Source organism: Nesoenas mayeri (assembly GCF_963082525.1).
Source record: "Nesoenas mayeri genome assembly, chromosome: 1".
In the NCBI taxonomy this organism is placed as follows: Eukaryota; Metazoa; Chordata; class Aves; order Columbiformes; family Columbidae; genus Nesoenas; species Nesoenas mayeri.
Genome location: NC_137541.1, coordinates 3,636,889 through 3,664,586, shown reverse-complemented (window position 1 = coordinate 3,664,586; position 27,698 = coordinate 3,636,889). Strand labels below are relative to the sequence as shown.

The following is a 27,698-nucleotide window of genomic DNA, read 5'->3' as shown; positions in this document are numbered from 1 at the left end:
TATTCCTGCTAAGAGCATTCATAGCATTAGGGCTTGTAGGTACATACTGGCATGCACAGCTTTCTCTAGCACAGGCAAAATTGCTGAAAAGATGTAAATCTGACTCCTAAGTCTGCAAAATCTGGGCTCCCACCATGCAAATCAAATCAAAGCAGAAAATTACAGGCAGTTTAAAGGTCCAATCTGAGAAAGAGAGGCTGCCCTTCCAGAAAGGCAGACTGGCTCTCACCAGGAAATGCCAAAAAGCTGCTGGAAGGAGCTGTTGCAATTCACAGGAACAGAATAGTCTCTTTTCAGATCCAAGGTACCAGTTCTTTGTCTCTTAAACTTTTCACCTTTATCAGATACTCCTGCAACATGGGCTGAACCCCTCACAAAATTGGCCATTTTGCCATGTTGTTATCAGTTTAATATATTGTATGCAAGCTACTATAAACACATTGACTGTCTACTGGAATTCTCTGTCCTTGGGCCAAGAGGATGGCTGCAAAATCAGAGCTATCAGTTATGCAAACATTAGCTGCCTTTGTGGAAAGATACTTTGCATTTCAGAGATCTACAAATTCCCAGCTCCTCTGGGCATCCCATTCTACAGGCACCCTGAGTTAAAGAAACTCAGCTTCCCAGACCTCTGAGCTATGTGGTTTGTGCAAATCCACAGCCATGCTTGAGCTCTTGCTGCATCCTGCTGGGATGTTGTATCACCAGGTAAAGCCCTTTGGTAGTTTGGCTTGGGCACATGTAGGATGATAAACCAACACAATGTTTTCCCCTTGTATCTCAAGTATGTCCGATAGCAGGGAAACATCTGCAGACAAACAGCATTTTAGTAGTATTTTGGTGTTAGTCTGTTTTCCCTGACAGCACAAAAAACAATGCTTGTGATTAGAGCTCAGGTCTGGGGATTGATTCCTGTATCTGGCTCTGCCACCAACTCCTTATGTGATCCTGTGCAAATAATTTAATTCCTCTTTGCATCAATTTTCCAGCCATAAATCATAGGCAGAAAACTTCTTGCTCACAGTCATCTCGTCTCCTTGGATTTTTTGCTTCCCAGAGCTGGGATTGAATTTTTATGTCTGGGTATCACCCAGGACAATAAAGCCCAAATCAAGACTGGGGTTTCTCTGTGATATTTGCATGTACATTAATAATAATGATAATAATGATATTAATAATAATGCATATTAATAATCAAGATGTGAATATGCATCTTGCAGCCTTGTCCTTGCCTTCCTTCCATAACTGTGTTTTCCCACAATTTCTGCGAATAGCTCTTTATTTTTCCCAGCTCAGGTTTTTTTTGCTTTCCTTTTTATTTTTATATAATCACTCCCTCCACTGTGTGAGCTGCACCACAGAGTCAAATGCCACTGAAATCTTTTGCTCGAGTACCATGATGTGACAAATATAACATATTTGCTTCTTCTGTCCTTAAGTTACACAGCACTTTGAGATGCACCACCTCAGGTCTCACGATGCACAGACCTGTGAAGGACTTGAAGAGAATTATCAGCAGGTATTTTGCTCCTAGAAATCAGTGTGTGCTGCCTGTATACGCCAAGGCCAGGCAGTGGGCAGGCTCACACCAAGTGACAATTTGGGCTTAGTCATTAAAGCAGATAGTGGCAATGATCATGACATGGTCAGGTGGGTCATCTCTTACCCACCTCCCTATTACTCATGCCAAAGGCTGCATCGGACTACATGATCTTTTGAGGTCCCTTCCAATCCCTCACATTCTGTGTGATTCTGTGATATATTGGGCTGATTTCATAGAATCATAGATCAGTTTGGGTTGGAAGGGATGTTAAAAGCTCATCCAGTGCCACCCCTGCCATGAGCAGGGACATCTTCACCAGCTCAGGTTGCTCAGAGCCCCGTCCAGCCTGGCCTGGGATGTCTCCAGGGATGGTTCATCCACCACCTCTCTGGGTAATGTGGGCCAGGGTCTCATCACCCTTACTGTAAAAAATTTCTTCCTCATGTCTGACTTGAATCTCTCTGCTTTTAGTTTAAAACCAACACCCCTTGTCCTATCCCAACAGGCCCTGCTAAAAAGTCTGTCTTCATCATTCAAGTGCTGGTGATCCCACCACTTCCCACTGGGGAAATTGCTCTCTGCCCTAATAGATCTAGCAATTTCAGTCATTCCTGTTGACATTTTTACTTACTTATTTATATGCCTCCTTAGCTCTCCTCCTTTTCATTTCCTCCCATCACTCTTGTGCCCAGACTGTCGGCAGAGCTATCATAAGTGCAATAAGGAATGGCAGGCAGGGTCTCTCTGAGTGATAATTGCATGCCTTGGGTGGTGTGATAGAGGACAAAGCCTAGAGCTGGGAGTCTCAAACCACTTGACAAGAACAATAATTGTCCCGAAGCGTGCTGCTTGCAGTGACTTATTGCTGTTATCAAGTGAAATATCTCCAAGGAAAGATAGGGGAAGAGACAGAGCTGGCTATTGACTGGACTGAGCACCATCAGTGCTGGATATGACATTACTGACGGACCACCAGATAGGATGGTCCCACCTGGGTGTCCTTATTACATCTCTTAACTGGAGTTGGAGCCATTTAGAAAAACACCTCTCCGAGATGGGTCTGATCTCAGCTACCCTGGTAATAAATCCTGAGGCACCAGGCAGTGGAGAGCAAGAGTTACAGCTCTTTCCTGATCCTATCTTTTGTGAAAGCAGGAAAATTCCTGCATTTTGCAGAAGTTATTCTGCCAGAGCTGAATTGGAGCTTTTCAGTGCTTGGTGTTTGATGGGAGAGGGGTAGAACTTGAGGCTTATGAAGGAAAACAAGCCAAAAATGATTGCTTGGTCTAGCATGCATCATCAACAGAAAGATCTGCTGGCAGGATAGCATCCCTTCAGGGACACACCATCACAACACATCCTCCTACCCTCCTTTGGACCTTCTCCAAGCCTGCAATGCAGGTGCTATGTTCAGCGTCTCATCCAGCAACTCTGCTGAGTAAAAAGTTCTGTCGAAGGGGACTGATTGAATTTGCAAACAAGCTCATACGGCTGTTTCTAAAGCCAGGTGACCCTCGAAGCAGAGTCTCATTGTATCACAGTGGCTCCAGACTGAATGACAATTCTGGCAGAAAAGGAAATGATCACGATGGAAACATATCTACAGCACTCCTTCCCTATTGTCTGTGTCCTCTGCCACCTGCTCAAACAGAGCCAGGGCTTCTCTGTTCCCTTTTTGTATCTGCGAATGCTTCTTTTGTCTGGCTCTCCCTTCCACATCTCTTTCTCTCAGTGTCTGGCAAATTCAGAGCAACAATGCAATAACATGTCTCAGGAAAAAAAAAAAAAAGAAAGAAAAAAGAAATAATAACTCAAATCAGAGAGTCAATGTGCCTTCAAAAGAAAAGGGAAGAAAAGAGGAGAGAGAAAGAGAGAAGGAGATGGAGAGCGAGAGGAAGGAGGAGAGGGAGAGGGAAAAGCAGAGAGGAGCCAGAAAACAGGATAGAAAAGAGTTGAGTTTATTCCAAAATAAGTTTCTTTCCCTGAAGAAGGGAGAGATCCACCTGCGCCACCATCAAACATGGGACAGGCATCCTACAGACACCACACAGCATTAAGGTCATGGAGTGCCTTGGCATTAGCCTGAGACTCAGCCCTGCCACCCAAGGGTGACTGCTGCTTTCCCTGCTAAGACTTTTTTGGACACATATATTGACTCTGTTTGGGGCTATACAACACCCTTTAGCCCCAGACTTTCACAATGGTAAAATTAAAAATAGATATTTTTTTTTTTAAATGCAATGCCTTCTTATGTGAAACCTCAAAGCCAAGTGGCCACAGGCCACTAACCAGTGTTCAAAATCAGGGGTAGAAAGGAATAAATATAAGAGCGTCACTGGGAAGTTGCACATTTGCAACAGATCGTAAAATGTGTGAACTCCCTGTGAACTTCAGCACGCTGCTTAATGCAGCAGAATATGTTGTGACGGATTTTAACAAGCGCTGCCCGTCATGGAGTGGCAGAGCTGCAATGAAGTGGCTAAAGCCTGTAATTAGCTCTTTGACTAATAAAACACTGAGTAGTAGCAGCGATGAGAATGCCTCAAATGCCCATGTCTGGGAGACATGAACCTCATGGAGAAACCTCTGGAGAGGCAGTGCTAGGAGACCACCATTGCTCCTGGCAGATGTCAGTGTTTGACCTCAAGACTGACATTGGTTTGGTGACAACACCACCGTGACTCATACAGATTCCCTGGTAGGTGGGTGGCTGGTTCTGCACTGCAGATGGGGAATTGAAGGTGGGCAGAGGCAAAAGGACTAACCAAAGGTCATACTGTGAGTCAATGGCTGGAGGAGGGCTGGACTCAAGCCTTCAGCATCTCACCCTTCTTTGGAACCATTACATGTTGGCATCCTTCTGACTGTTTGTATGGGATTTTATATGTCACATCACCAAAGCCCCACATAATAACCTTAATTCTCAGTGTTGACATGAACACTTATCCCTTTGTAAACCTTTTTGAATGCACACGAGGATATGGTATGGTGAGGATATGGACAGGTTAAGCTGATAATAATGGCTATAGATCACAGTATCACAGTATCACAGTATGTTTGAGATTGGAAGGGACCTCAAAAGATCATCTAGTCCAATCCCCCTGCTGGAGCAGGAACGCCTAGGTGAGGTCGCACAGATCATGCTCCAGCATCACCAAATGGTGGAATCCAAGGGCAGAAGCAACTACTATGTGGTGACACCATTCAACCTAAAGACCAAAAAGGGCAGTTTGCAAACTACTAACCATCCTTTCCTTGAGTGTGGCTGGAATCAGGTAGGAAATAAGGTAAAAAGGGCTGCAACACAACCCCAGATCCCATTTGTACAGTGCTGTAGGCACTCCTGGTCCTCCTTGACCCCTGCACCTCTCCCAAGCATGCAGAACTTGCTCACCGAAGTGTTCTGGCATTGCACACTGGAACTGTTGAATCTCAAGGCAGGCACCCTCTGCTCGTTGCCCTGGATGTTCAAGATGCACTCGTAGCCTCGTTGTCCCGACTGTGGCTGGGGCAGGTTCTTGGCCTTCAGCGTTATCGGTTTGATCACCTCCACTGGCACCAGGATCTTCTCTGCCTGCAGCAGCTGGGGACAGTCCTAGAGAAAAAGAAGACAAAGTGCCAAGTCAGCACATGGGTTTCCCGGCCCCAGGTGGAGTCCTCTGATGCTTCTCACTCTTCTCACTTCACACTTCGCTTCAACCGATTATGAAGCCTTTGCATATCCCTGGGCCCTAGCCTAGTACAAGGATATTCAAGGAGCATTACCAGGAAGGCTCAGATAAACAGGTAAGGAAGGAATTATTTCACCCACCATCTTTTCCTATCTCCCTTGCTCTCACTACAGACTTTCAATGTTCAAGACCAAAGGAAGCCACCTCTGGTGCTTTTTAGCACCTAGTCCATTCATCAGGAAGTGGGAAAGTACAGAATCATAGAATGTCCTGAGTTGGAAGGGACCCACAAGGATCACCAAGTCCAACTCCTGTCCCTGCACAGGACAACTCCAAAATTCACACCATGTGTCTGAGAACATTGTCCAGTCTCTTCTTGAACACTGTCAGGCTTGGGGCTGTGACACCTTCCTGGAGAGCCTGTTCCTGTGCTCCAGCACCCTCTGAGTGAAGAATCTTTTCCTAATATCCAACATAAACCTCCCTTGGCTCATCTTCCTGACATTCCCTCAGGTCCTAGCGATTGTGTTCTCTCCAGGGACTTAGCCCAGTTGCAATGCCATGTCATAAGAAGTGAATAAAGCAAAAAATCGAGCATAATTCCTTGCATTCCCAACAGCCAACACACCATTATACAAAAGCCACAGATCCAGACAGCTCCAGCAAGACCTGTTGTAAGCTACAGAGTCTGGGCTGTTAAAAAGAGAGTCTGTTTTCGCTTAGAAGGGGACAGAATATTGATTACAGATTAATCCAGCTCCCAAGAAAAACTGTTACACAATGTGTGCAGATCCCTAGGAAAGGCTTGACATCATTTCACAAAAGGAACAATGTGAAGTGAATGTTGCTAATCCAGTGCCTCTTGGTGGGTCCCTTGCACATATAGACTTCTGGGCACCCAAAGCCGCAATGCAGAAGGTTGTATTTGAAATCTCATTAATTTGCACCGCTTTAGTTATAGCAGCAATGCATTGCTTCTCCATAGTATGATCCAACAACTGCAGGCTGTCAAATTCATGTATTCTAGGAAGTTATCAACTCCTTAGGAAATTACTGCAGCATTTGCTTGGCTAATCCAAGGCAGTTTGATATAAAATGGGACCCCTTAAAGAAAACACTGTAACAGGCAACAAAACTATGCATGCCATATTCAGAGATCATGCTGTCTTCATCTCTTGTGAGTGCCTGGCTGACCTCTCTTTTAAATCTTTTCAACTTCTAGATGCCAAGAGAAAGCCTGGTCCCTCTTTTTCTTCTCTGCACTGCAACTGGCACATCATCTACTCTCTGTAGAGCACCACAACATCATGATGGTGCAGTGACCCTGTCCAGTCCAGAGACTAACACCATTTCAGCCTGTCCCACTCAATGTCAGGTCCAGTTGGTACAATGTCCACCCAAGACAGGTCCAGTTGGTACAAGCAGAGATAAAGAACTTACATAAAGAGGTATGAGTTTAATCTGTAGGTGTGGGCAAGGGATAGCATGAGGAAAATTACTGATCCAGGACTGGAAAGTAGGGAAAGAGATTGAAAGGCTCAAAAATGGAGTTTATGGCTTATGAGTTCCTGGGAGCTTGTTATAGCAGGTGGCGGAAGCATCTTACTGAAGCAAATAGCTTAGGAAGATAAAGAAATGGATTAGACGTGTAACATCTGCAGTTACACCAACCAGGAACAGAATTACAAGAGCCATCAATCATCACACTGTGGGTGTGAGATGATCCATGGCCAGGGGTAGGAAGAAAATCCAGTAACCACCCAACATGTTTCTGCAATGAAGTCCAGAAACATCCATCAGTCCCCAAATAGGGTATGTCTATCCTAGCGGGGATGTCAGACTGAAGAGACTTTTGGAGCAACCTGATTTCTCATCTGCACTTACAGGGTGATGTTAATGATGTAAAGACTTGACAGGTGTAGATGGACTTCATTTGGCTTTGCCCAGGCTAACACCAGAACCAGGACAGCCAAGCTCAAGGTCACAGTGGAGCTGGACGGAAGTAAACCATCTTGGGCCTGGTAGTCATTTGCCTGAGCTATTCTAGCACAAGGCCTAGCTTAATAAGTGCTACCAAGGACTGAGTGAGGCTAAATAAGCCATCACATTAAGTTGTCTGGATGTTGTAAGGATTGCAGATGCCAAGCCCATGTGGTACTGCATTGCAGTGATGAGCTCTAACACTGTGATTCTCTGCAGTCTTGGAGATTTTTTGTTAGGCATTGTAACATACTGCCCAGGGCAGCGGTGGAGTCACCATCCTTGAAGGTGTTTAAAAGACACATGGCTGAGGTTCTTAGGGACACGGTTTAGTGCCAGTGTTTGGTTAATGGTTAGACTCAATGATCTTGAGGGTGTCTTCCAACCAAAATAATTCTATCATTCTATGATTCTGGTGCTGAGCAGCATTTCAACAAGAAGGCATGTGTGAGTTTGCTCCAGGAAGCTGAGTATATGAGCAGTAAAAGTTGCCTTATGCCTCCTCATACACAAGACACAGTCAGTGTGGAAAGATGCTGCCTCTGACTCCCAGGAGTGCTTAAGGAGCTACACCCTGTTCTAACGCTCTCTGCCCTTGCTGTTGTCCTGCCCCATGATTAAATGTCCCCAGGGAACTATTAATGCTGAAGCACAATGGTTAAAGTGTCATATAAATGTTTATCTTAACAAAAGGACAAGGTTGGACAGTCTAAAAAGTCTTTCCAACCTTGAGTCGAATGATCCCACCCTGTCAAGGCACGCCAGTATTGAGGCAAGTTGCAGGGTTAAGCAGTTCCTCAGCATGAGAAACTGAGGCATAACCTAACCCTGGGTTATTTAGACCTATAAAACCACAAAGGACAGGGGAAGGAGGAGATCTAGCCTATATTAAAATACAAGTGAGAGTTTCCAGTTCTGCTGACACCAGCAGATACCATGTGTAAATACCAGTTGGGACTACACAGCTTCAATACCACCTGAATCTACCCCTTCAGCTGCCCAACATGTCCTGAGGCCTCTCAATCAGCTCTTTCTCTCTGCTGGCATAAGAAAAGACCTTGGCAAGAACTTCTTCATTTTTTTTTCCTCCTCAGCTATAGGAGTTAAGAGAGAGAAACATTGGCAGAAGGAATCGGTGGGACAGGAGGATGGGAAAGCCGTATCTGCCACTGAGCAGCCATCTCCCAGGAGTGGGCATTTTGCTTGATGTCTGTCAAACAGAATATCTTCTGAAGGGGGCTGGAGGATGTGGCTTGGAGATAGTCCACTGTCTTACCTGCAGGCCAATCCCAGCTCTGCAAGGCTGGTCTTTCTTGTCTAGCTTTATTCCATCCCCCCTCCCACCACTGGTGCTGTAACCTTTCCGATAACACTTGTTTCAAGTTCATTAACAAGCAGTGATTGCGGCAGCCCCAAAACAGGATTCGTTTGCATATAAAAAGCTTTGCAGTGCTGTGAGGAAGTTCATTATAGATAATTGAAGAGGCAAGCACCATAAAGAGGAAATCCTCCCAATGTGGCTTTATCTGATTGACCTAATGTTCTTTCTAATTGAAACAGGGGGAGAAAAGGCAATTTCATTGGGTGATGTGCTGCATAAAACCTCAGAGCTTGGACTAGGCTCTGGGTTCAAATTCAAATATAGTACTCATTTTACAGCCTTAGTCAAGTTTTGGGTGCCTGGTCAGGTTTTTATTTTTGAGGGTAAACCGTCATTCTGCTCAGCGTAGACCCTGCAGCAGGACCGAAGCAGAAACATCTTTAAAAAAGCATTATCATGGGAATTTTCCAGTGGAGGCAGTTTCTTTTCACTCTTCCTTTGCAATGGACGTCACCTTGGTTGGAAAAGAACAGTTTTCACACGATATATGAGAACTAAAATCATCCACAGCCAACAACTGTACCAATGAAGGGCACAACCCCACCCTTTTTGTATTTGGTATATAATAAATTAAGCCTTTCCCCTGATTCTAAAGGGAGCTGGTTCAGATTCTAGAGCAAAAATGGAGTTTAATCTGTACCAGGACAACACATCTGAAAGCAGGCTCTTGTTGATTCATTTTGCATGTCTAGCTTCATTCTGTTCCTTAAATGCTTTCAAATGAGTCAGTCTTTTAAAAATAATATCCTCTACCCTTGCCAATTACTCGTATCAGCAACGATGCACACCTCAAATCACCAAATTTTGCCAGTTATCAAGTCAGAGAGCTTTGCAGCAACAACACCAAATGAAATGAGCTGTACTCATTGGGTCGATGGTAGTTTAATTTTCCTTATTTATAACTCCTCGTAGAATGCCTGCAAATGTGTTTTGCTGTAGCTTGCAGAAATAATGATGTCGCAGAAATATGAGAACCCTTTCTCTCCTTTTCTCTCATGCATGTGTTATGGTCTTCATCACAGCAATATCTGAGTGAACCCCCATTGAGAGCCATCACGAGAGTTCTGCTGAAGAGGGTGATGAAACCTCTCTGAGGTTATGTGGTTTTAGCCCTGAACTAATTAGTTTGGTTCCTTTATGGTGCTTCATACATATATAGTTATGTTTTTTCAGGGATTCTGCCATGCTATTTTCCAGTCAAAGCTGGAGACCAACCAGAGTCTCTGAGTTATCATCCTCTCCTAGGGATGAAACTTGCAGGGGTCTTTCACAGTCTTGTGAAATGGTGTTTTTCCTGACCTTATTTTGTACAGCTTCACACTCTGCCTCTCTTTATGGCTAGTATCATGAGCTCAAGTCTCATCAAAATGTTTCCCATTTTCCAAAGGGAAATGGGTCTCATCTATCCCAACTGTTAGACATCCCACATGGTAACTGGTAGAACATCTTTGAGGGTTTAATACAATGACACACCTACCTATCAACAGTCTCCACCTTAAATTGGTGTCCCAGTTCACTTATCTTCCCCAACGCATCTCTTGTCATCCAGACCATTCAGATGAGGGAACCTTTCCCGCTTTTCCTTCATACTGCTCCCTCACAATCCCTGATAGCATTGACTGGATCTCCATTTCCTACAGAAGGAACCTAGAGCTCATCTATTGCTGACTGCATTGTAGACATGTTTAGTAAGATACACTCAACTCTTGGCAATGGATTCTCACCCTTCCTTTCCCAGAAAAGTAGAAGTCACCTCTATTCAAGACAAGGCATAGCTGCCATAACCAGTTCCACCACTACTCATCTCAAATCATCCTGCTCCCCTTTCTCCTGCCATCAAAATCAATTTCTTCATCCTCAGCTTCAAACTTTCTTTTAAATATGCTTCATTCTGCAACCATCTTTGTGCCTTATCCAAGTCATCTTGTCAGGAAGGAACATGATCACAAAGTGAACTTAAATGGGGACTACTGTGGTTTAACCGCAGATGGCAGCTAATCACCACACAGCCACTCGCTCACTCCTCTGTGGTGCGATGGAGAAAAGAAGCAGAAGAGTACAAATGAGAAAGCATGTGGATTGAGATAAACACAGTTTAACAAGTAAAACAAAAGCTTCGCACACAAGCAAAGCAAAACAAGGGATTCATTCACTACTTCCCATCAGCAGGCAGGTGTTCAGCCATCTCCAGGAAAACATGGCTCCATCATGTGTAATAGTTACTTGAGAAGACAAACACCATAACTTTGAACATCACCCCTTCTTTCTTCTCTCCTTAGCTTTATATATTGAGAATATTGTCATATCATATGGAATATCCCTTTGGTAAGTTAGAGTCAGCTGTTCCAGCTGTGTCCCCTCCCAACTTCTTGTGCACCACCAAACTACTCAATGGTAGGGTGGTGTTAGAAGTAGAAAAAGCCTTGACTTTGTGTAAACACTGCTCAGATATAACTAAAATATCCTTGTATCACAAACACTGTTTACAGCACAAATCCAAAACAGACACCCACATGAGCTACTATGAAGAAAATTATCTCAGTCAAAAGAAGCACAGGACCATAACTTACTCAAGCCCTTTGTGACCGCATAAGAAATGATACTCAGATTGTTATTTACTCACATATTATGTAAATACAACATGTCCCTTGTTCGTCTGCTCTGCTGAGATACAATGTACCATTTTCCCTGTGTCCCCTGTGGTTTTATCACCCTCCCACTCTGTGCTGTAATCAAGTCAAGAGGGTAAGATTTGAGAGAAAGAGATTGAGTCTTTATAAAGATATCCAGACCACAGCATCTGGATGCTCTGTTAGATTAGATTAAAGGACATTAAAAATCAAAACGAAACAGAGGAAGAGAAAGAAAAGGAAGGAAGATGAAAAAAAGAGGAAAAATAGGCAAGCAACCAACAAAACAAAAGATGAAGATGAGAGTTTAGCAGCTACTCTGTACTGCTGCAAACAGAGGGCTTTGGGCTCCAGGGATGACAAGGTCATTCCTTCAATGAATCACTTTTAAGCTCTTGCACAACTTCCCAGCCCCAGGATAATCTGGAGAAGGAGTTTGGCATTCCCAGTGCAGGAGGGGAAGGGGTGAGTTACAGTCCATGTTGTGTTTACATTATTACACCACTAATTCTTAGCATCATAAAATTATATTTAAAATTTACACGAAGAGTGCTGGGGAACGTTATTAGGTTATAAAGTGGAATCAGGTCAATGCTTTGTAGGCAGGATTCCAAGCTCCATAAATTTCCGGATATACTTCCCCCAAATTTACATCGGCACCAGCAGCAATCAAACCAGCTACAAAAAAGCTCACCCGGTCAAAGAATTTTTTAATGCACCATATATTTTATCTGCACTTCCTAAGTTTACAATGTTGTTAGTTTGATTGATGGTGTGCTTATTTATTGGCACAGCAAAAGTAATAATACAAGAAGAAAATGCTCAGAACTTTAAAGGCAGCTGATGAGGAGAAAGCAACAGGATTTATGGGAAGTGTAAACATCTGCAGAGACAACAAAGGAGTAATTGAGTCCTTGCATTGCTGTTACTACTTCTGGTGGCTCCTTTCTAGTTAAAAGTCTTCCATGCACTCAGGAGGAAATACCATCCCTCTTTTATCCGATATTGCAAGTGATGCTGGTACCTGGGAAAAGGTGGTTGCCCCTGGATGCTGGTGATCAGTCTGTAGAAGAGATTTGGCCCTGTTGAGGCTCTGGCCGCTCTAGTAGCTACATGCCTCAATGTATAGATCAGCATACATATCCCACTGATGGAGGAAGACCAACAGATCAGTAGCAGATCATTAGCTTGGCTGCCACAGCCTCTTGGGTCCCTGGCATCAGTGTTGTGAAGGCTGGAGAGCAATGAGTGATGCTGATCACCAGAGAGCAGCTATTCAAAAAACAGAAGCTAAATTAAGGTGTAAAAACTAACCTCTTCTCACATGGCTCGCTGCTGAATCCCATTGATCGGGAGCAAAGTGACTCCCCCAAGGTCATGTAGGCAACACTGAGAACTGACCCTGGTCTGCTGAGAGCTGGATCCTCGACCTAGGACTATTCTACCTCTGAAGTCTGTCCACACATCTCTGCTGATCAACAATAATGATCTTACCCTCCTTTAATTCTTTATTAATAGAGCTTTTCTCAGCCAGTCCATTATTTCATGAGGATCAAGGTCAGGTTGCCATAATTATCCAAGCGTCACATTTATCTTTTTTAAATAGAGACACAGAGTTAGCTTTCTTTCAGCCCTTTGCTGCTCTGACACACTCTGAGAAGGAAAAGTAATGATCCAGAGAGCAGGAGCCTTCTGGTCACTGGATGAAGGGAGTGGACTAGTGACAAAAATAGTAGATGATTGTATCATTAGGTCCATCTGTTCAAAGTGGGGCTACTGAAGACATGCAAGAATTTTCAGTTCTTGTTTTTCCTGAGTAACTGCCTGGTTTTGAAATCACTAGAAATATGTATGTGTGCATGGAGGAAGGTGGAGTACATGCAAGAGACAAGGTAACCATGTATTTACAGAGACAAAGTCTGTAATTTGCTAAAAAAAAAACCCTGGTTAGGTAAAACAGCCCTTCAGAATAAAACATAGTTAAGCTGGATTGTGCAAAGCCATGGAGAGCACTGAGCAGAGCACAAGCAGCCTATCAAGCAGTAGTAAATTTCTTCTCTAATTATTACTATAAAAATTGGCATCCTTCTGCCTAGCCAGCCTCCTGTCCTTCTGTAAGGACTTCCATTTGAAGTTCAGAAGACTTTCCTTGTATACCAAAGCACTGCACGTCCATGCATGGCACTTCGGCAGCCCAGTGAGGCTGGAAATTTTGAATATTGCAGTAGTACCCCTTACTGCTCCTTCACGTAGGTACTAATGACACCGGCATGTTGCTCCCCAACAAAGCTATTACTCACAAATGGGTATCACACATGTAGAGGACATTCTCCAACCAAGGCTCCCTCAGAAGTGACAGGAACTGTCATGACAACACTCTCACATGGGGATTTCTGTGCCTAACAAGGACTGAGCCCAAGCTGTAGCGCTTCCTTCCTAAGAGATGAATGAAAGGCTGTTTCTCCTGTAATGCTGCCCATTTTTACAAAGTTAGCAGGAAGTTGGTATCTTGGGAGCTCCAGACTTTGGCCCAACTAAGAATGGCCCAGAATGGTCGATGGGTTCAGAAGTCAACAGAGCAGACAGAGTAACAGATGGAACAGAGGTGCACACGCAGGCCATATTGACGCAATCCTGCTTCCTTTGGAAACCAGGACAGAAGCCCAGAGAGACACATTACTTTGGCTTCCACAGCGGGAAGGTCAGGACAATGATATCATGGCTCCTGTCATCCTCCCTTTCTCCAAGATCCATGACAGCATGAGATAACGTCCAAGCCAAAGCAAATGGCTTCATGTGCAAAGCCAAGGCAGTGAAGGAGGGTCTGGGCTCAGCCTGCTGGAGATGCCCCAAGCAGGACAGGAGACACATTCCAGCATTACCTCTTATCTGCAGCTTCAACATCCTGAGAATGTTTTTCCTTGGCCGGGTCCCAAAAGCTTGCATGTCCAGAGCAGTGAGTGCAGCTGATGGAGAACAGCAACATCTTTCTTCTTCAGAGACAGGCCACCACCCCACACTAAGTCTGAATGAGAGATTGTCTTTTGTCTTGAGCAACTACCTTCACCTCAAATTGCAGGGTGCCACACAGATCCTAGCAGTCCTAACAAACATCTAGATAGTAAGAAAATTCCTGTAGCCACGCAAGGTATCACAATGGCATCACACTGAGCCAGGCTATCAAAACAACATAAGCCTTTCCTGATGTTATTTCAAGCGTGCTGTGTTGGTGGGGACATATGAATATTACCCTGTTGCATTCTGGGATCACTTTGGCCTGTGGGATAAATAATCTTTCATTACAAAGATGAGCAGCCCAACTGTTACGAGTAATTTTTAGCAGGGACATAGTATTGAGTGTCAGATGCTTCTTGTATTTCCATTCAAACTAACTTCCCTGAGTTGCTCCTAGAAATTACATGAACAGATCCTTGATGGCTGGAGAAGCTAAACTCAAAGAAAACAAGATGTATATTGAAGTAGGATGAATCTCACACAGGGAGGCCTTTTTCCAGTAATTCTCAGTTCCTGTTATGATTTGGTTGGAGATCTCAACAAAGAGAGACATGATGGATGTGGAAATTTGTCTGCATAACCTCATCTACAATTATCTAAAAGAAGGTTGTAGCAAGGTGGGGGTTGGTCTCTTCTCCCATGTAAGTGACAGGATGAGAGAAAACAGCCTCAAGTTGCACCAGGGGAAGTTTAGATTGAATACTAGGAAAAACTTATTCAGAGAAAGGGTTGTCAGGCCTTGAAACAGGCTGCCCAGGGAAGTGGTGGAGTCAACATCCATGGAGGGGTTTAATAGATATGTAGATGAGGTTCTGAGGGACATGGGTTAGAGGTGGACTTGGTAGTAGTAGTTAACCTACTATCTTAAACGTCTTTTCCAACCAAAATGATTCTATGGTCTGTCTTGCACCAGGGACAGATTTCCTGTAGATCCACCAACATAATAATCAGAAATCCTGCTAAAAGTGAATGAGGAAATTGAACAAGTTACCAGCCATTTCCCCTGCCAGCTGGATGACTGCAGAGCAGGAAGGCTCGGAGATGACAAAAGGTACCCAAAAAATAACAGAAGAAGCCACTTAACACAGGCTTTACATCTTTTTCTTCACCCCCCCCGTGCAAGTCAGTATGACTTGCAAACAATTGCAAATTATCTAATTTGTTTCTACATGCTCAAAGACTTCTTATGAACTGCCCTCACTGCAAGATCACAGCTCCAGGTACTAAGTACTGTACAAGCACCTGTTAAGAGAAAGTGTTCACCCAAATCAGAAGAGGGTGTGAGAGAAACAAGTGCACAGAAAGGTGAACGTGTCCAAGCCAGCTCAGAGACAAGAATAAAACTCTCATCTGTTGAATATATAACCCTTGGCCTCATACATTACCTGGTATTGCTTCTGAGCAGTATTTCCATGCTCTAGCAGGACTCCATGAACAAAGGGAAAACTTTCTGCCTGACCTCTAATTTTTGTGTTTAATTTCCTCTCATCATTTTGTGAAGCACCCCCTCTGAAGAGGATCTACCCACTACACAATATTTATCCATTTCTTGGAAAAGGCTGTAACAGTGGAGGGGGGTTGAAACACCACAGCCCGAAAAGTCAAATCACCAGATGCCCTGAGCCACAGCTGGATCCAAACCATCAGATACAGCCTCCTCCCCAATCACCCGTGTCTCTCCCTGGACAGGATGCTGACAAGACTGAACTCCATCACACGTGCTTGGAAACACTTCTAAGAGCTAAATAGATGATAAACACCAAAAAGACCCCCATGCTGCTTAAAAGCAGGTGCTGTAAAATGCATGCATGGCTACGCCAGATCCCATCTGCATGAGGTGGCTGCCACTGCCCGCAGCAGCTGCCTATGTAGAGCTGCCTCTGATCCCCTCGCCTCTCCTGCTGGTCCCCCTGCCTGCTCAGAGCACTTGAAGGCAGCAGGTTGCCTGCAGTTGCCATAGAAACTACACCTCACCCCCTCCCCTTAATGATAGACAGGTGCCAGGATAAGTGAGTGGATAATCGACGAGCGAGGAAGGATTCAGCACTTCGGTGTTGGCCTCGCTGTAACTGTTATTAGAGTCCCTGAGAAATGAGAGATACATTAATTTGAGCAGAGATGGGTTTTCTCTCCTCCCCATTCTGATGCTTCAGCAGCTGTCTCTCTGGCCAGGTTGAGGGAGGCTGGAAACCAGAGCAGGAGGGAAATCGAGCAGTTGCCACAGCAACAGCTGAAGTTGCATCACCAGAAGGTTTGTCCATGCAAGGGAGCAAGGAGTTGACCATGACCATGACCTCATAGCCCAGCAGGTCCTCTACCGCCTCCCCAGTGCAGCCACTCAGGCATTCCCACCAGGGTGCATTTTGGGAGGAGGTGGGCATGGTGCTTTCTTCTGCACCTTGCAAAGAGGATAAAGCAGGAAACTTTGGGGCCTCAAAAACCTGCCTGCTTTTTGAGACCCTGTGGCAAAGCCCTCCCTGAGCCAGACTGAGATGCACCAGCAGGGTGGAGAAGGGCACTGCTGAGCTTACTACCAAGTCCATGATGAGGAGGGGTCAGCGTTATAGAATCATAGAATCATTCCTGTTGGAAAAGACCCTCAAGATCATTGAGTTCAACCGTTAACCCAACACTGACACTAAACCATGTCCCTAAGAACCTCATTGATGTGTCTTTTAAACCCCTCCAGGGATGGTCACTCCACCACTTCCCTGGGCAGCCTGTTCCAATGCCTGACAACCCCTTCTGGGAAGATATTTTTCCTAATATCCAATCTAAACCTCTCCTGGAGAAACTTGAAGCCATTTCCTCTCCTCCTCTCTGTTGTTACTTGAGAGAAGAGACTTGCAGAGAGGAGCAGAACAGAACAGAATAGAATATTCCAGTTGGAAGGAACCTACAGTGATCATCTAGTCCAACTGCCTGATCACTTCAGGGCTGACCAGATATTACAGGGTATTATTAAGGACATTCATTGTCCAACTGCCTCCTAGATGTCTGCAAGTTCAGGTTGAGCTGTCATTACCACTCCCTGCTTCCTTTTTTCCCCTCCATTCTTCCTCGTTTCCCACAAATGCCATCCCCAAGAAGGACAAGAGGCCAGTCAGCTAAATCAGTGGTCTCCACTGCAGAGGCTGCTGGTACAGCTCTGCGTTCAGCACAAGGCACAAGCAAGGGCTGGGTGAACTGATGCTCTGCTCCTCAGCAGCTGCTCACCAGCATGCAGCTCACACAGCTTTCCATAGCTTTTGACAAATTAATATTTGAAGTAGTTGTTTCTTTTATGTGGGCTTTACTGTCATTAGCACGTACAAGCCGACATAAAACACTTTGGTGCAAGATCTTCTCTTCTGTTCTCATTTTAGGCAGCAGATGAAAATCCTTTCAATAAAAAGCTTGTTTGGGAGAGGAAAAAAACACACGTACATGCAAATGGGCTGAGCAGTGAAAGACGAAAACCTTCTTCAAGGTAATTAAATTATTATGTATCTTTTAAACCCAGCGGATAACAGATTTGTTATCTAGGCTTGCTTTTGGCTTTTGTCATTTTTTCCCTCTTTTTTTTGCCCACACAAAGCTAAAATCCTTGCAAGGCCCAAAACAAGATAGTGTTCATCTTAGAGAAGGAGGCGGTACGAAAGAAGACTTAATTCTTTATCCCATCAACTCAAGCAGGCTACCCCAGCTTACCCAGCCTTATGCAGACATCTGTGAAACACTGACATGAAAACTACCCTGCTGGATCAAAGCAGATGTGTATAAAGACGAGATGGACAATGCAATCAGATGTATTGGGTTATAGGTATCAGGAGAGAGAGGTGCTGCTTCTGCAGCTTCTATCACACTGGAGATCCTGAGATCAATTTCTTTCATTCCTCTGTGCCTCAGTTTCCCTCCACTCCTTGTTGACTGCCTTGCCCATTTAAAGAAGAAAACAGCTGAACTCTCTTACTTGGTGATTGTGTCAAGTAAGTAAGGGTTAAAGTCATGGTGTGTAAGTTTGTAATGTGATGCTTTGAGGTGCAACATTAAGCTTGCACTATGACTTTAGCTATGGTCAAAAACAAATGAGACAGGATGGCTAAGAAAAAAAACAAAAGCTTGATCTGTTCCCCTCTGTCTTTGAGAATAACTCTCTCCGCTTTTGGCCAGCTCTCTTTGGGAAAATAACAACAGCAACAATCCATTTCAGTATTAAAATATATATTTTTTTCCTCGTACTTTCCCTTCCCGTCCTCAATAGCAATAATATCAGCTGCCCTTTATAAAGCAAGAAGTCGCTCAGTATATTTCAAGCTAGTGGACCTGGCTTTTGAAAACCTGCTGTAAAGGGAAATTATACGCCAAGGTGAAGTATTTCAGTCACAAATCATCCCGAGACATCATCAACCCTGTTTGACTGAGTTCAGTGCCATAATCATAAATACTCTTGCTTTATGACCACACTGGAGTTCTTCACCAGAAGCAAACAAGGGCTTTCCCAAGGCTCCCAAACTAGTTGATTCAGCTCCAATATGGGCTGAGCTGATTCACTGAGCACTTGACAAGTGACAAATAAGAAAGTCATGGGTTCTTGTTGACAACAAGGGACGTGCTTTTTCTGTCTTTTCTCCATCTCTGGTTTAATTTTGCCAGGTGGTGGTAGGACAGCTGACCTGTCCCAGTTTGGGCCTGACTGATCACAACTATCCATCGAAGGTCTCCCTGGATGGTGGATCACAGGTTGTACAGATAGAAACTGAATTTTATCTTCTGGATAATGTTGGTCATGGCCAAAGCCTTTCTGCTATCCCACTGGACCTGTCTCAAATCCTGCACTCTGCATTAATCAGCAACTCATACTACAAGAAATAAAAATGTAAGAAAAAACCCAGGATCTTCTCAGACTATATGAAAAAGATCTGAAAGGAAGTCAGGTAAGCCCATGGGAATCTCAAAATTTTTGAGATGTGTTAAGAAAATGGTGGAGTCAGAAGTACATAAGGGCAAAAGCCTCTCTTCAAAGTGCTCCAGGCTGGTCCAGAGGTGATGGGTACCAACTCAATTGATCCATTTGTAGTCCAGGCCAGATGGAGAGGCAGGGGAGCCTCAGCCAGCACAATGGCAAGATGCTGTACAGGCAAAGAGAGAAAAACATCACCTGAAGGTGGGTGTATCAGCAAGAGTTGATGAAGGTCATAGTATGGGGGAAGGGAGTGGGCTTGGCATGCTAGCAATGATGATTACAGAGAGAAGGAGTTTCTGGCACCAGTCCATATGACAGAATAACACCAATATTTGTTTGCTTGGCAAAGACTCTCTTGGTGCAATCTGACCGTACGATCCTGGAAGTTGGCCACACTAATCTGCTCAGCAGACTCATGGAAGGACTGCTAATGGAATGGTCCAGCCATCCCATGCTGGTTGTACAATTTCCCATCAGGACCTGCTTGAGACCTACCGATTTAGCAGGTCCTCATGCCTGGATGGTAGCAAACACCTCCCCTCCTCATCCTCCTGGGGACCAAGTGTTTATAGAGGGAAGAATGGAAAGGAGCATTGCAGAAGGAGATGGAAGGCCAGTAAAAATAGGGCCACTCAGGGTGATGGTATGCTTTGAGCACTACTAAAGATGTCATTTGGAAGGCTGGAAATGGCTCTCGGTCCTTTTGACCTTTTGAGTCATGTTATGTCATTGGGAACTAGTGGAAGTCTGGATGGGCAAAGAGGAGCCGGGGTTGGCTTTGGGACACCAAATAGCTTCTTTTGTTCAAAGAACCCACTCGATGAATAGGCAATGGTACAGGACAGAAAAGGAAAGAATTAAAGGTGAAAGTAAAAAAATAGACAGTGGAAATTTCAGTGAGATGAGTCACTGAGAAGATGGCTTCTCAAGAGAAGTGTGGGAGATATATGTAGCATTTGTTCTAAGCGTCATTTGACAGAACCTTTGCAGTCACAGAAGAAATGTAAATCTGTTTTTGTCAGAATGCACTTGAGATGCCATCCGTCCCCATCCTTAGTGTTCTTGAGGGCCAAAACACAGGGACACCAATGAGAAGGACCCTGAAGCTACAGGGCATTTCTCACATTGCTAGGCAGAAAGCATCTCTGAAAGTTTTGAGTTTTGCAAGACCGTTATTCTTGCAGATATTGTCCAGTCATTTCAGTGCTGAGAAATATTTCTTCTGTGCAGTAGGCAACAAAACCAGCTCCTGAGCTGAGCAGCTGAGTGCCAAATGTTGTCTCCCATAGGAAAGAAGGTGGTGCCCAGAGATGATCTTGCTGCAGAAGCCAAGAGGGCTGCCACCCCCATCAGCAGTAACCAATGTGACACGTGTGTCACACGATGCTATCATTGCCTTGTAGATCAATAGTTGTCCTCTGAGGTCGGGTTTGTGTCTCTCCCTGCTGCCTTGCAGATCACACAGAGTAGATTTGCAAGATCAGAGGGGGAGTATTTGAAACTCCGTAGGAAATCCTCTGTTAAAGTGGATAGAAGAGAGAAAGAGGAATCTCAGCTGACAGGTCAAGTCCCCCCAGATTGGAGCTGTCTCCTAGTCTGAAGATTATACCTTTCAGAGAGAAAGAAACCCAATGAGAGATGACAATGAGTCCACCGCCTCCTTCCCAGTTCTTCAAACCAGGACCTTGGCAGAGAGAAAGACTGGGGCTGTGCCAATCCCCTGTCTGTCTCGTAAGGAACTGGGATGACACAGAACTTCTCGTGATCTCCTTTCTTATGGGAGCAAGTGTTGGAAATACCAGGGACATGATATAGCTTGAGGGAAGAGTTACATTGTGATTTGTAGGCCCTTCATTTTGTGGAGGGGGCTACTGAGAACTGAGAAGGTGAGTCCTGTGTTTGGTACATGAGACGCACCAGAGGAGTCTACCAGAGTAGATAAATGGTGGTGGCATTGCACAGCAGAAAGGTGAGACAGAGTGTCCCAGGGAATGCCACCTGAGCAAGATGTTGAGGTCTCTCCAATTCCTGAAGTAGAAAGCACAGAGACCTATGGCTAGCAGGACTGGCCAAACTCTGTCAAGGCTCCATGTGAAGGAGTAGGTCCTGTCTGGCTGGGAGAGCCAACCAGAAGAGCTGAACCCTGGGTTGTCTTCCTGCACCACTTCACCATGAAGTACAGGGTGTCAAGACTACACAGGTCCTCAATAAGCTTTCCAGTAGGTTTACAGCAAATGCTGAATCCTGGTAGATGAATAATTGGCAACTCTCCCTACTTATGAATATTTATGGCCTGTCTCAATGCCACAGCAGTTCAGGATGTCTGCTCCAGGACATCTCAACCACCACATATGTGACATCTCAAGCAGCACGTAACGAAGGGGTGGGAGGGAACGGAGGATGCCACAGGAGTGTGAAGACACTACACATTTGTGACAGAATCATAGAATCATTTTGGTTGGAAGAGATCCTCAGGATCATCAAGCTGGCCTGTTAATTCAACACTGGCACTAAACCATGTCCCTAAGAACCTCATCTACATGTCTTTTAAACACCTCCAGGGATGGTGACTCCACCACTTCCCTGGGCAGCCTGTTCCAATGCACCACAGCCCTTTCCAGGAACAGATTTTTTCCTACTATCCAATCTAAACCTCCCCTGGTGCAACTTGAGGCTGTTTCCTCTCATTCTGTCACTTGTTATTTGGAAGACTGACTCCCCCTGGCTCCAACCTCCTTTCAGGCAGTTGCAAAGAGCAAGAAGGTCTCCCCTCAGTCTCCAGGCTGAACCCCCAGGTCCCTCAGCCGCTCCCCATCAGATTTCTGCTCTGGACCCTTCACCAGCTCCTTTGTGTCATTTGGTCCAGTAAACAGGCTTGCCTGGGTCACGGGCTGGGGGTACATGAAGGGACACATTACACACACCAGATCCAGCAGGCAATGCAGGGAGCAGTGGGGATTTCATCCTCCAAATGCAACGCACATTGCCAGAGAGTCCAGCAGCTGCTTCTGTGCGAGCGGTGCAGCAGATATCAGATCTCTTAATGGTCACAAGTCCCTTGGGACAGGCAAACAAGGAACCATCTCAGGTCATTTACCAGACAGGTCAGGATGCTTTCAGACTGTTCCTGACCAGGAAGTAATTAAGTGGCTTCCTATTTGTATTCTCCTGAGCTCCACTTGTCTGCAAGTGCTCATTAGTTACAATACGAGCCAGACAGCGTTTGCAGCAGAGCAGCCAGCTCTCTTAAGCCCTAAGGCCAAGTTCAGCTCAGCAACTGGCAATGAGGCATTCCCTGGCCTCATCTGGAGGCAATTTGATACACTGGCCATTAGATACCAAACCCACAAAGCCACAGAAGTGTTCGAAGCACATCTGAAATCCACTGACACTGTGGATATAACCCTAAATCCTCCTCAGATCTCAGCAGCCTAGGATATCTCTTTAGAGGCCACCTAATGGCATGTCCAGTGTTTCCCCTTCATTCCACTCGTAGAATGTCCTGAGTTGGAAGGGACCCACAAGGATCAAGTCCAACTCCTGTCCCTGCACAGGACACCCCACAGTTCACACCGTGTGTCTGAGGACGTTGTCCAGTCTCCTCTTGAACACTGTCAGGCTTGGAGCTGTGACACCTCCCTGGGGAGCCTGTTCTAGTGTCCAGCACCTCTGAGTGAAGAACCTTTTCCTCATGTCCAACTGACCCTCCCTGGCACGTCTTCCTGCCATTCCCTGGGGTTCTGTCACTGGTCACTAAAGAGAAGAGCTCAGCCCTGCCCCTCCTGCTCCCCTTGTGATGAAGGTCCAGCCACATGAGCTCTGCTCTCATTCTCCTCCAGGCTGAACAAACCAAGTGACTTTAGCCATTCTTCATACGGCTTCCCCTTCAAACCTTTCACCAATTTTCTAGCCTCTTCTGGATACTCTCCAGTATCTTTATCTCCTTTTTCTCCTGTGTCCCAGCCCTGCACACAGTGAATGCTCCAGGTGAGGCCGCCCCAGCGCAGAGCAGAGCGGGACAATCCCCTCCCTGCCCGGCTGGTGATGCTGTGCTGGATGCACCAGGACATGGGTCCTTCTTGGCTGCCAGGGACACTGCTGGCTCATGTTCAACTTGCCGTCAACCAGAAACCCCAGATCCTGCTTTGCAGAGCTGCTCTCCAGGCCGTTGTTCCCCAGTCTGTATGTACAGCCAAGGTTGCCGTGTCCCAGGTACAAAATCACAATCCCTTGGTACTGGGAGCTTGCACTGGCTTTCCAAGGTAATGTACTGACACTACCCAAAAGGTGACATCAGCAGTTCACATATGCCATGCATATCCCGTTTCCCACCTGCCTACCTCAGGCAGCTTCACTCGTCCCTCCTGGAAGGAGCAGGAGCTGGGGTCATGAGTGCAGACGTGGCGGTACTTGCACCAGTGACACCGGTAAGGGCTCTCCACGCATGACAAACACCTGGAGATGGAGAGAAAAAGCAGTCACTTGGCCAGCCGGGCTCTGTCAGCCAACAGGAGAGACCTTGATAGTGTTTCCCAGAGGTAAATATATCCCAGTGAACATTGATTTTGCCATCACTAACAGAAGGGCATGGGCTTTACATTGACCTAACAACCGGTCTCTGGATGGTGCTGGGCATGCCATGGCCTGACCTGGTTGTCACTGTGATCACAAGTGTCTCGTATTAATTAGATAACTTAGATTGCATTCATGTAATTGTAAATAGAGTAATAAGAATTATTGTTCTATTTCCGTTGTCCTGTTATAACTTTTAAACTGACTATCAACAAGTTCTCAGTTTCACATATAAGAGGCATTCCCCTTTTTGTCCATGACAAAATCCTGAGTGTAACAAAAAATACAAGATAAGGGGCTGGCTGGAAACCACTACATCCTCACTGTCTCCGTGCTGAACTGCACCAGTGCCCTGGAAGGTGTGAAAACATAGAATCATTTTGCTTGGAAAAGACACTCAAGATCATCAAGTCCAACCATTAACCCAATACTGGCACTAAACCATGTCCCTAAGAACCTCATCTACATATCTTTTAAACACCTCCAGGGATGGTGACTCCACCACTGTCCTGGGCAGCCTGTTCCAATGCCCAACAACCTTTTCTGGGAAGAAATTGTTCCTACTACCCAATCTAAACCTCCCCTGGTACAACTTGAGGCCATTTCGTCTCAACCTGTTGCTCGTTCCTTGGGAGCAGAGCCCGAATCCCCCTGGCTCCAAGCTCCTTTCAGGCAGTTCAGAGATCAGAAGGTCTCCTCTCAGGTCCTGTTCTCCAGCTGAACCCCCCAGGTCCCTCAGCCGCTCTCATCACACTTGTGCTCCAGCCCCTTCCTCAGCTCCATTACCTTCTCTGAACTCTCTCCAGCACCTCAAGGTCTTTCCCACACCATAAGAAGGTGGCAAAGGGAGGGGTTGGAGGGTGAAGTAATGCTCATGGAGGGCAGTGCATCAGAAATCCCTTCTGGCTAATTCTCCCAACCTCACACATGATACAGAGGCCAAACACAAGCCAGGATGCACAAAGGTCAGAAAAACAAGGATGAAACAGGGAATTTTGTCTCCCTGTGTACCATAGGCATATTAGTGTGAGTTCTGCCCAGGGTGATGGAGCTCCTGCAAATATCTTAAATCTATTGTTCTTTTCTTTATCTCCACAGAGATGTAAAGACAATTATAACAGCTGCCTGAGAAGCAGAGGGCATATTTAGGAAGTCACCGCCTCAGGGTGTAGTAAAGAGCCTTCTTACAAGGTTTTGCATTATACTATTTTTTAATTACTATTATGTTTTTAAATTTAATATGATGTCTGCTGACCAGCAACCAAACTGAGCCATAAAAAGCTCTCTACATACAAAAAAAAAAAAGCAGTCAATGGTAGCGACTCCTGGTCGCTCACACTGTTGGAGATCTTCATGCAGTTGCAGGCTTTGAAGTACCTGGAGGGGACTTGGCAGGGGGGGAAATTTTCCTGGCCATGTACCACTGGGTTTTTAATGGGCAAAAGTGAAAGAAATTGCCCCCAGTAGAGCTTGGCTGAGCCCAACAGACATGCACACCCTCTCTCCTGTCTCTGTGAAATCTCGCTCAACTCCAATCCACTTTGAGCTCTGGTACAGTGAGCTGTTCTTCAAATTGGTAAAAAGTGCTTGCTCTGATACATCAAATTAAAAATGGATAGTGTATTATAGTTTGTCAAGTAAGAAACCAAAACATGCCATAAATATTTAACACCATCATCTCTCCTGCTCTCCCCCCCAACATTTGCTTTCTGACACTGTTTGTCAAAGCAGCAGGAACACAGAAATAGGATTTGCCTTTCCTTGTGAATTGCTGAGCCGCAGTAATTATCTGCTTTTGGCACTTCTGATGGCTCAGTGGTGGGGACAAAGTCTCCCAGCCTTCCCCAGGGGTGGATCAACATGATGGAAGAGCATCTTTCTGCGGGAAAGCTGCAGACCTGCTCTGGTGGGGCAGCTCCTGAGCAGCCCCAAGTGCCAGCCAAACCCCACAAGAATGGGGTGCAGGGCAGGAAAGGAGCTGGCAGAATGGAAAGGATGGCCTTGAAGGAATCGGTTGTGTGCTGCCTGCTCAGTTCACATCATGCCGTAACAAGCAACACCTGTCTTTCCGAATCTGAGGGCCCAAGACCATGCTAAGCACTTGGGGCAGGCTCCAACTGGTGGGGCTGACAGCATGGATGAGGGTTGAAGGTGCATGTGTGGGGGCAGGATCCAACCATCCACAAGGAAGTGCTTAATAGGAAGATGAGAAGGCCATTTGCTGAGGTCATGCCTTGCTTTTGACTCGGTTCCCTGACAAACTCCCACTGATGGGATGTTCCCCTACATGAAGGACTCATGAGGATGCACCACTCTTCAAGAAATTGCCTTCCTGTAAAGGAGGGTCATCAGCAGAACAAATGGCCACTATACTACTCTGGGTCTTCCCAGAGGGGACCCCCACCATGCTGACCATTGCCCAGGTGACTCAGACCCCTGGTCATGTCCACACCTAACCAGTTTGCTGAGGGACACACATCCCACACAGCAGTGGGTTCTGTGGCAGATCCAGGGGTGAGATGAAAAGCAGATATCAAAGGAAATGAACATACGAGTTGTGGACGCTGCAGTTGTAGAAGACGAAACTTGTGCTGGCAAAGGTCATACCCGTTTCCTTGGACTTGAGCTGTAGCTGAACAATGTGATGATCTCCTATGGGGAAAAAAATAGACAGATCAGTGTGTGACTGCTTTGTTAGTCTAGTTAAGTCCTGTTGGCCATCCCACCAGTCTGAACCTGGAGTTGTCCCACAGTACGTTGGCTATTCTATCCTCAGTAGCTGTAAGAAGTACAATAAAATCCTTCTAGAGCCTGGTTCTCCAGCAGGTACATCTGACCCTTCTTATGGTACTGGTGTGACAGAGTATGTCTTTACCACTAGAAGTTATCGTACCTGGGAGCAGAGTTTGGGCTGGATGATGACAAGTTTAGAGCATACCTCACTAATTACACAAATACGGTGACGGAAGTCACCAAGTAGAAAAGTTAAGCTCAAAGAGAGGATGTAGATGTCTAGACTTAGGAGGTAATTCAAATAAATGTCCTTAAAGTGCTTCCTTGCTGCTGGTTCAATTAATGTTCTCAGAAGGAAGGGGCCTGCAGAAGATTTGATTGCCAGACCCAAACACTGGTGGCCTGTGCATGTGCTGCCTGAAGGATAAACAAACCCACCTTCCTGAGGGAATAAAGAAACATCTACTTTCTCCTCCCTCCACTATTTAACATCTCTGAATAGGACCCAATACCCAGGACAATGATGCCTGAAGAAGGCCACCTCCAGATCCTGCCCCCAAAGAGAGTTTATACCTTGACAAAACAGGATGGAGGAATGAGCAAGGAGAATATATCGTACCAGTGAGGACAAGGTAGGTGCTCCCTATCTGCAGCCTGGGAAATGTTGAGAAACAGGGAGATTCCCAGGTAAACGCTTCCTCCAGGTTCACTTGATTCATCCCAAGCTCTATTTAGCCAAGCCTCTGACTACAAAGAGCCCAGCTCTGTGTGAGGGACATCCATGAGCCATTTGCACTTCCAGAAGGACCAATCCATTTCCATAGCAGACTCATCCACGGCAAAACCTGCATCTCAGCTCATGCACACAATCCCCTCCTTCCCTTTCCCACTACTCCCATGCTAGGCAGTCAACTGCTCTCTCTTCCCACAACACCAAAAGCCCTATTCAGAGCCCATCAGCTGTGGGTAATGAGTGGGTGCAGTAATTGCAGTAATTTGGGCGGGGAAGGGACCCATGTTTGATTCAAGATTTCAACCTGGCTGGCCTTTTCACCTCTATTATTTTCCTCCTCACCTGAAAGATTCATTAATCAATCAGGCCAAAGCAAACTTGACAAGTCATTGCAGCGTGTGTGCACTCGCCCGCATACAAGCACACACACATACACACATACAGACGCACACACCCCACGCACTTCACTAAACACATTTTGCTGCCAGTGCTCGA

At 45.6% G+C, this 27,698-nt stretch overlaps 1 protein-coding gene across 1 annotated transcript in view; it reads right to left on the bottom strand.

Annotated features, from left to right (window-relative positions):
• Positions 1-27,698, bottom strand: part of PLXNA4 (plexin A4) — a gene marked incomplete at its 3' end in the record, with an annotated part of 457,578 nt that overhangs the window by 83,550 nt on the left and 346,330 nt on the right. The window contains exons 7-9 of the mRNA XM_080363684.1: positions 26,290-26,389; positions 23,506-23,620; positions 4,938-5,138 (exon numbers count right to left, since the gene is read on the bottom strand). Of these exons, the coding sequence (XP_080219810.1) occupies positions 4,938-5,138; positions 23,506-23,620; positions 26,290-26,389 (416 nt within the window). The remainder of the gene's footprint in view (positions 1-4,937; positions 5,139-23,505; positions 23,621-26,289; positions 26,390-27,698) is intronic.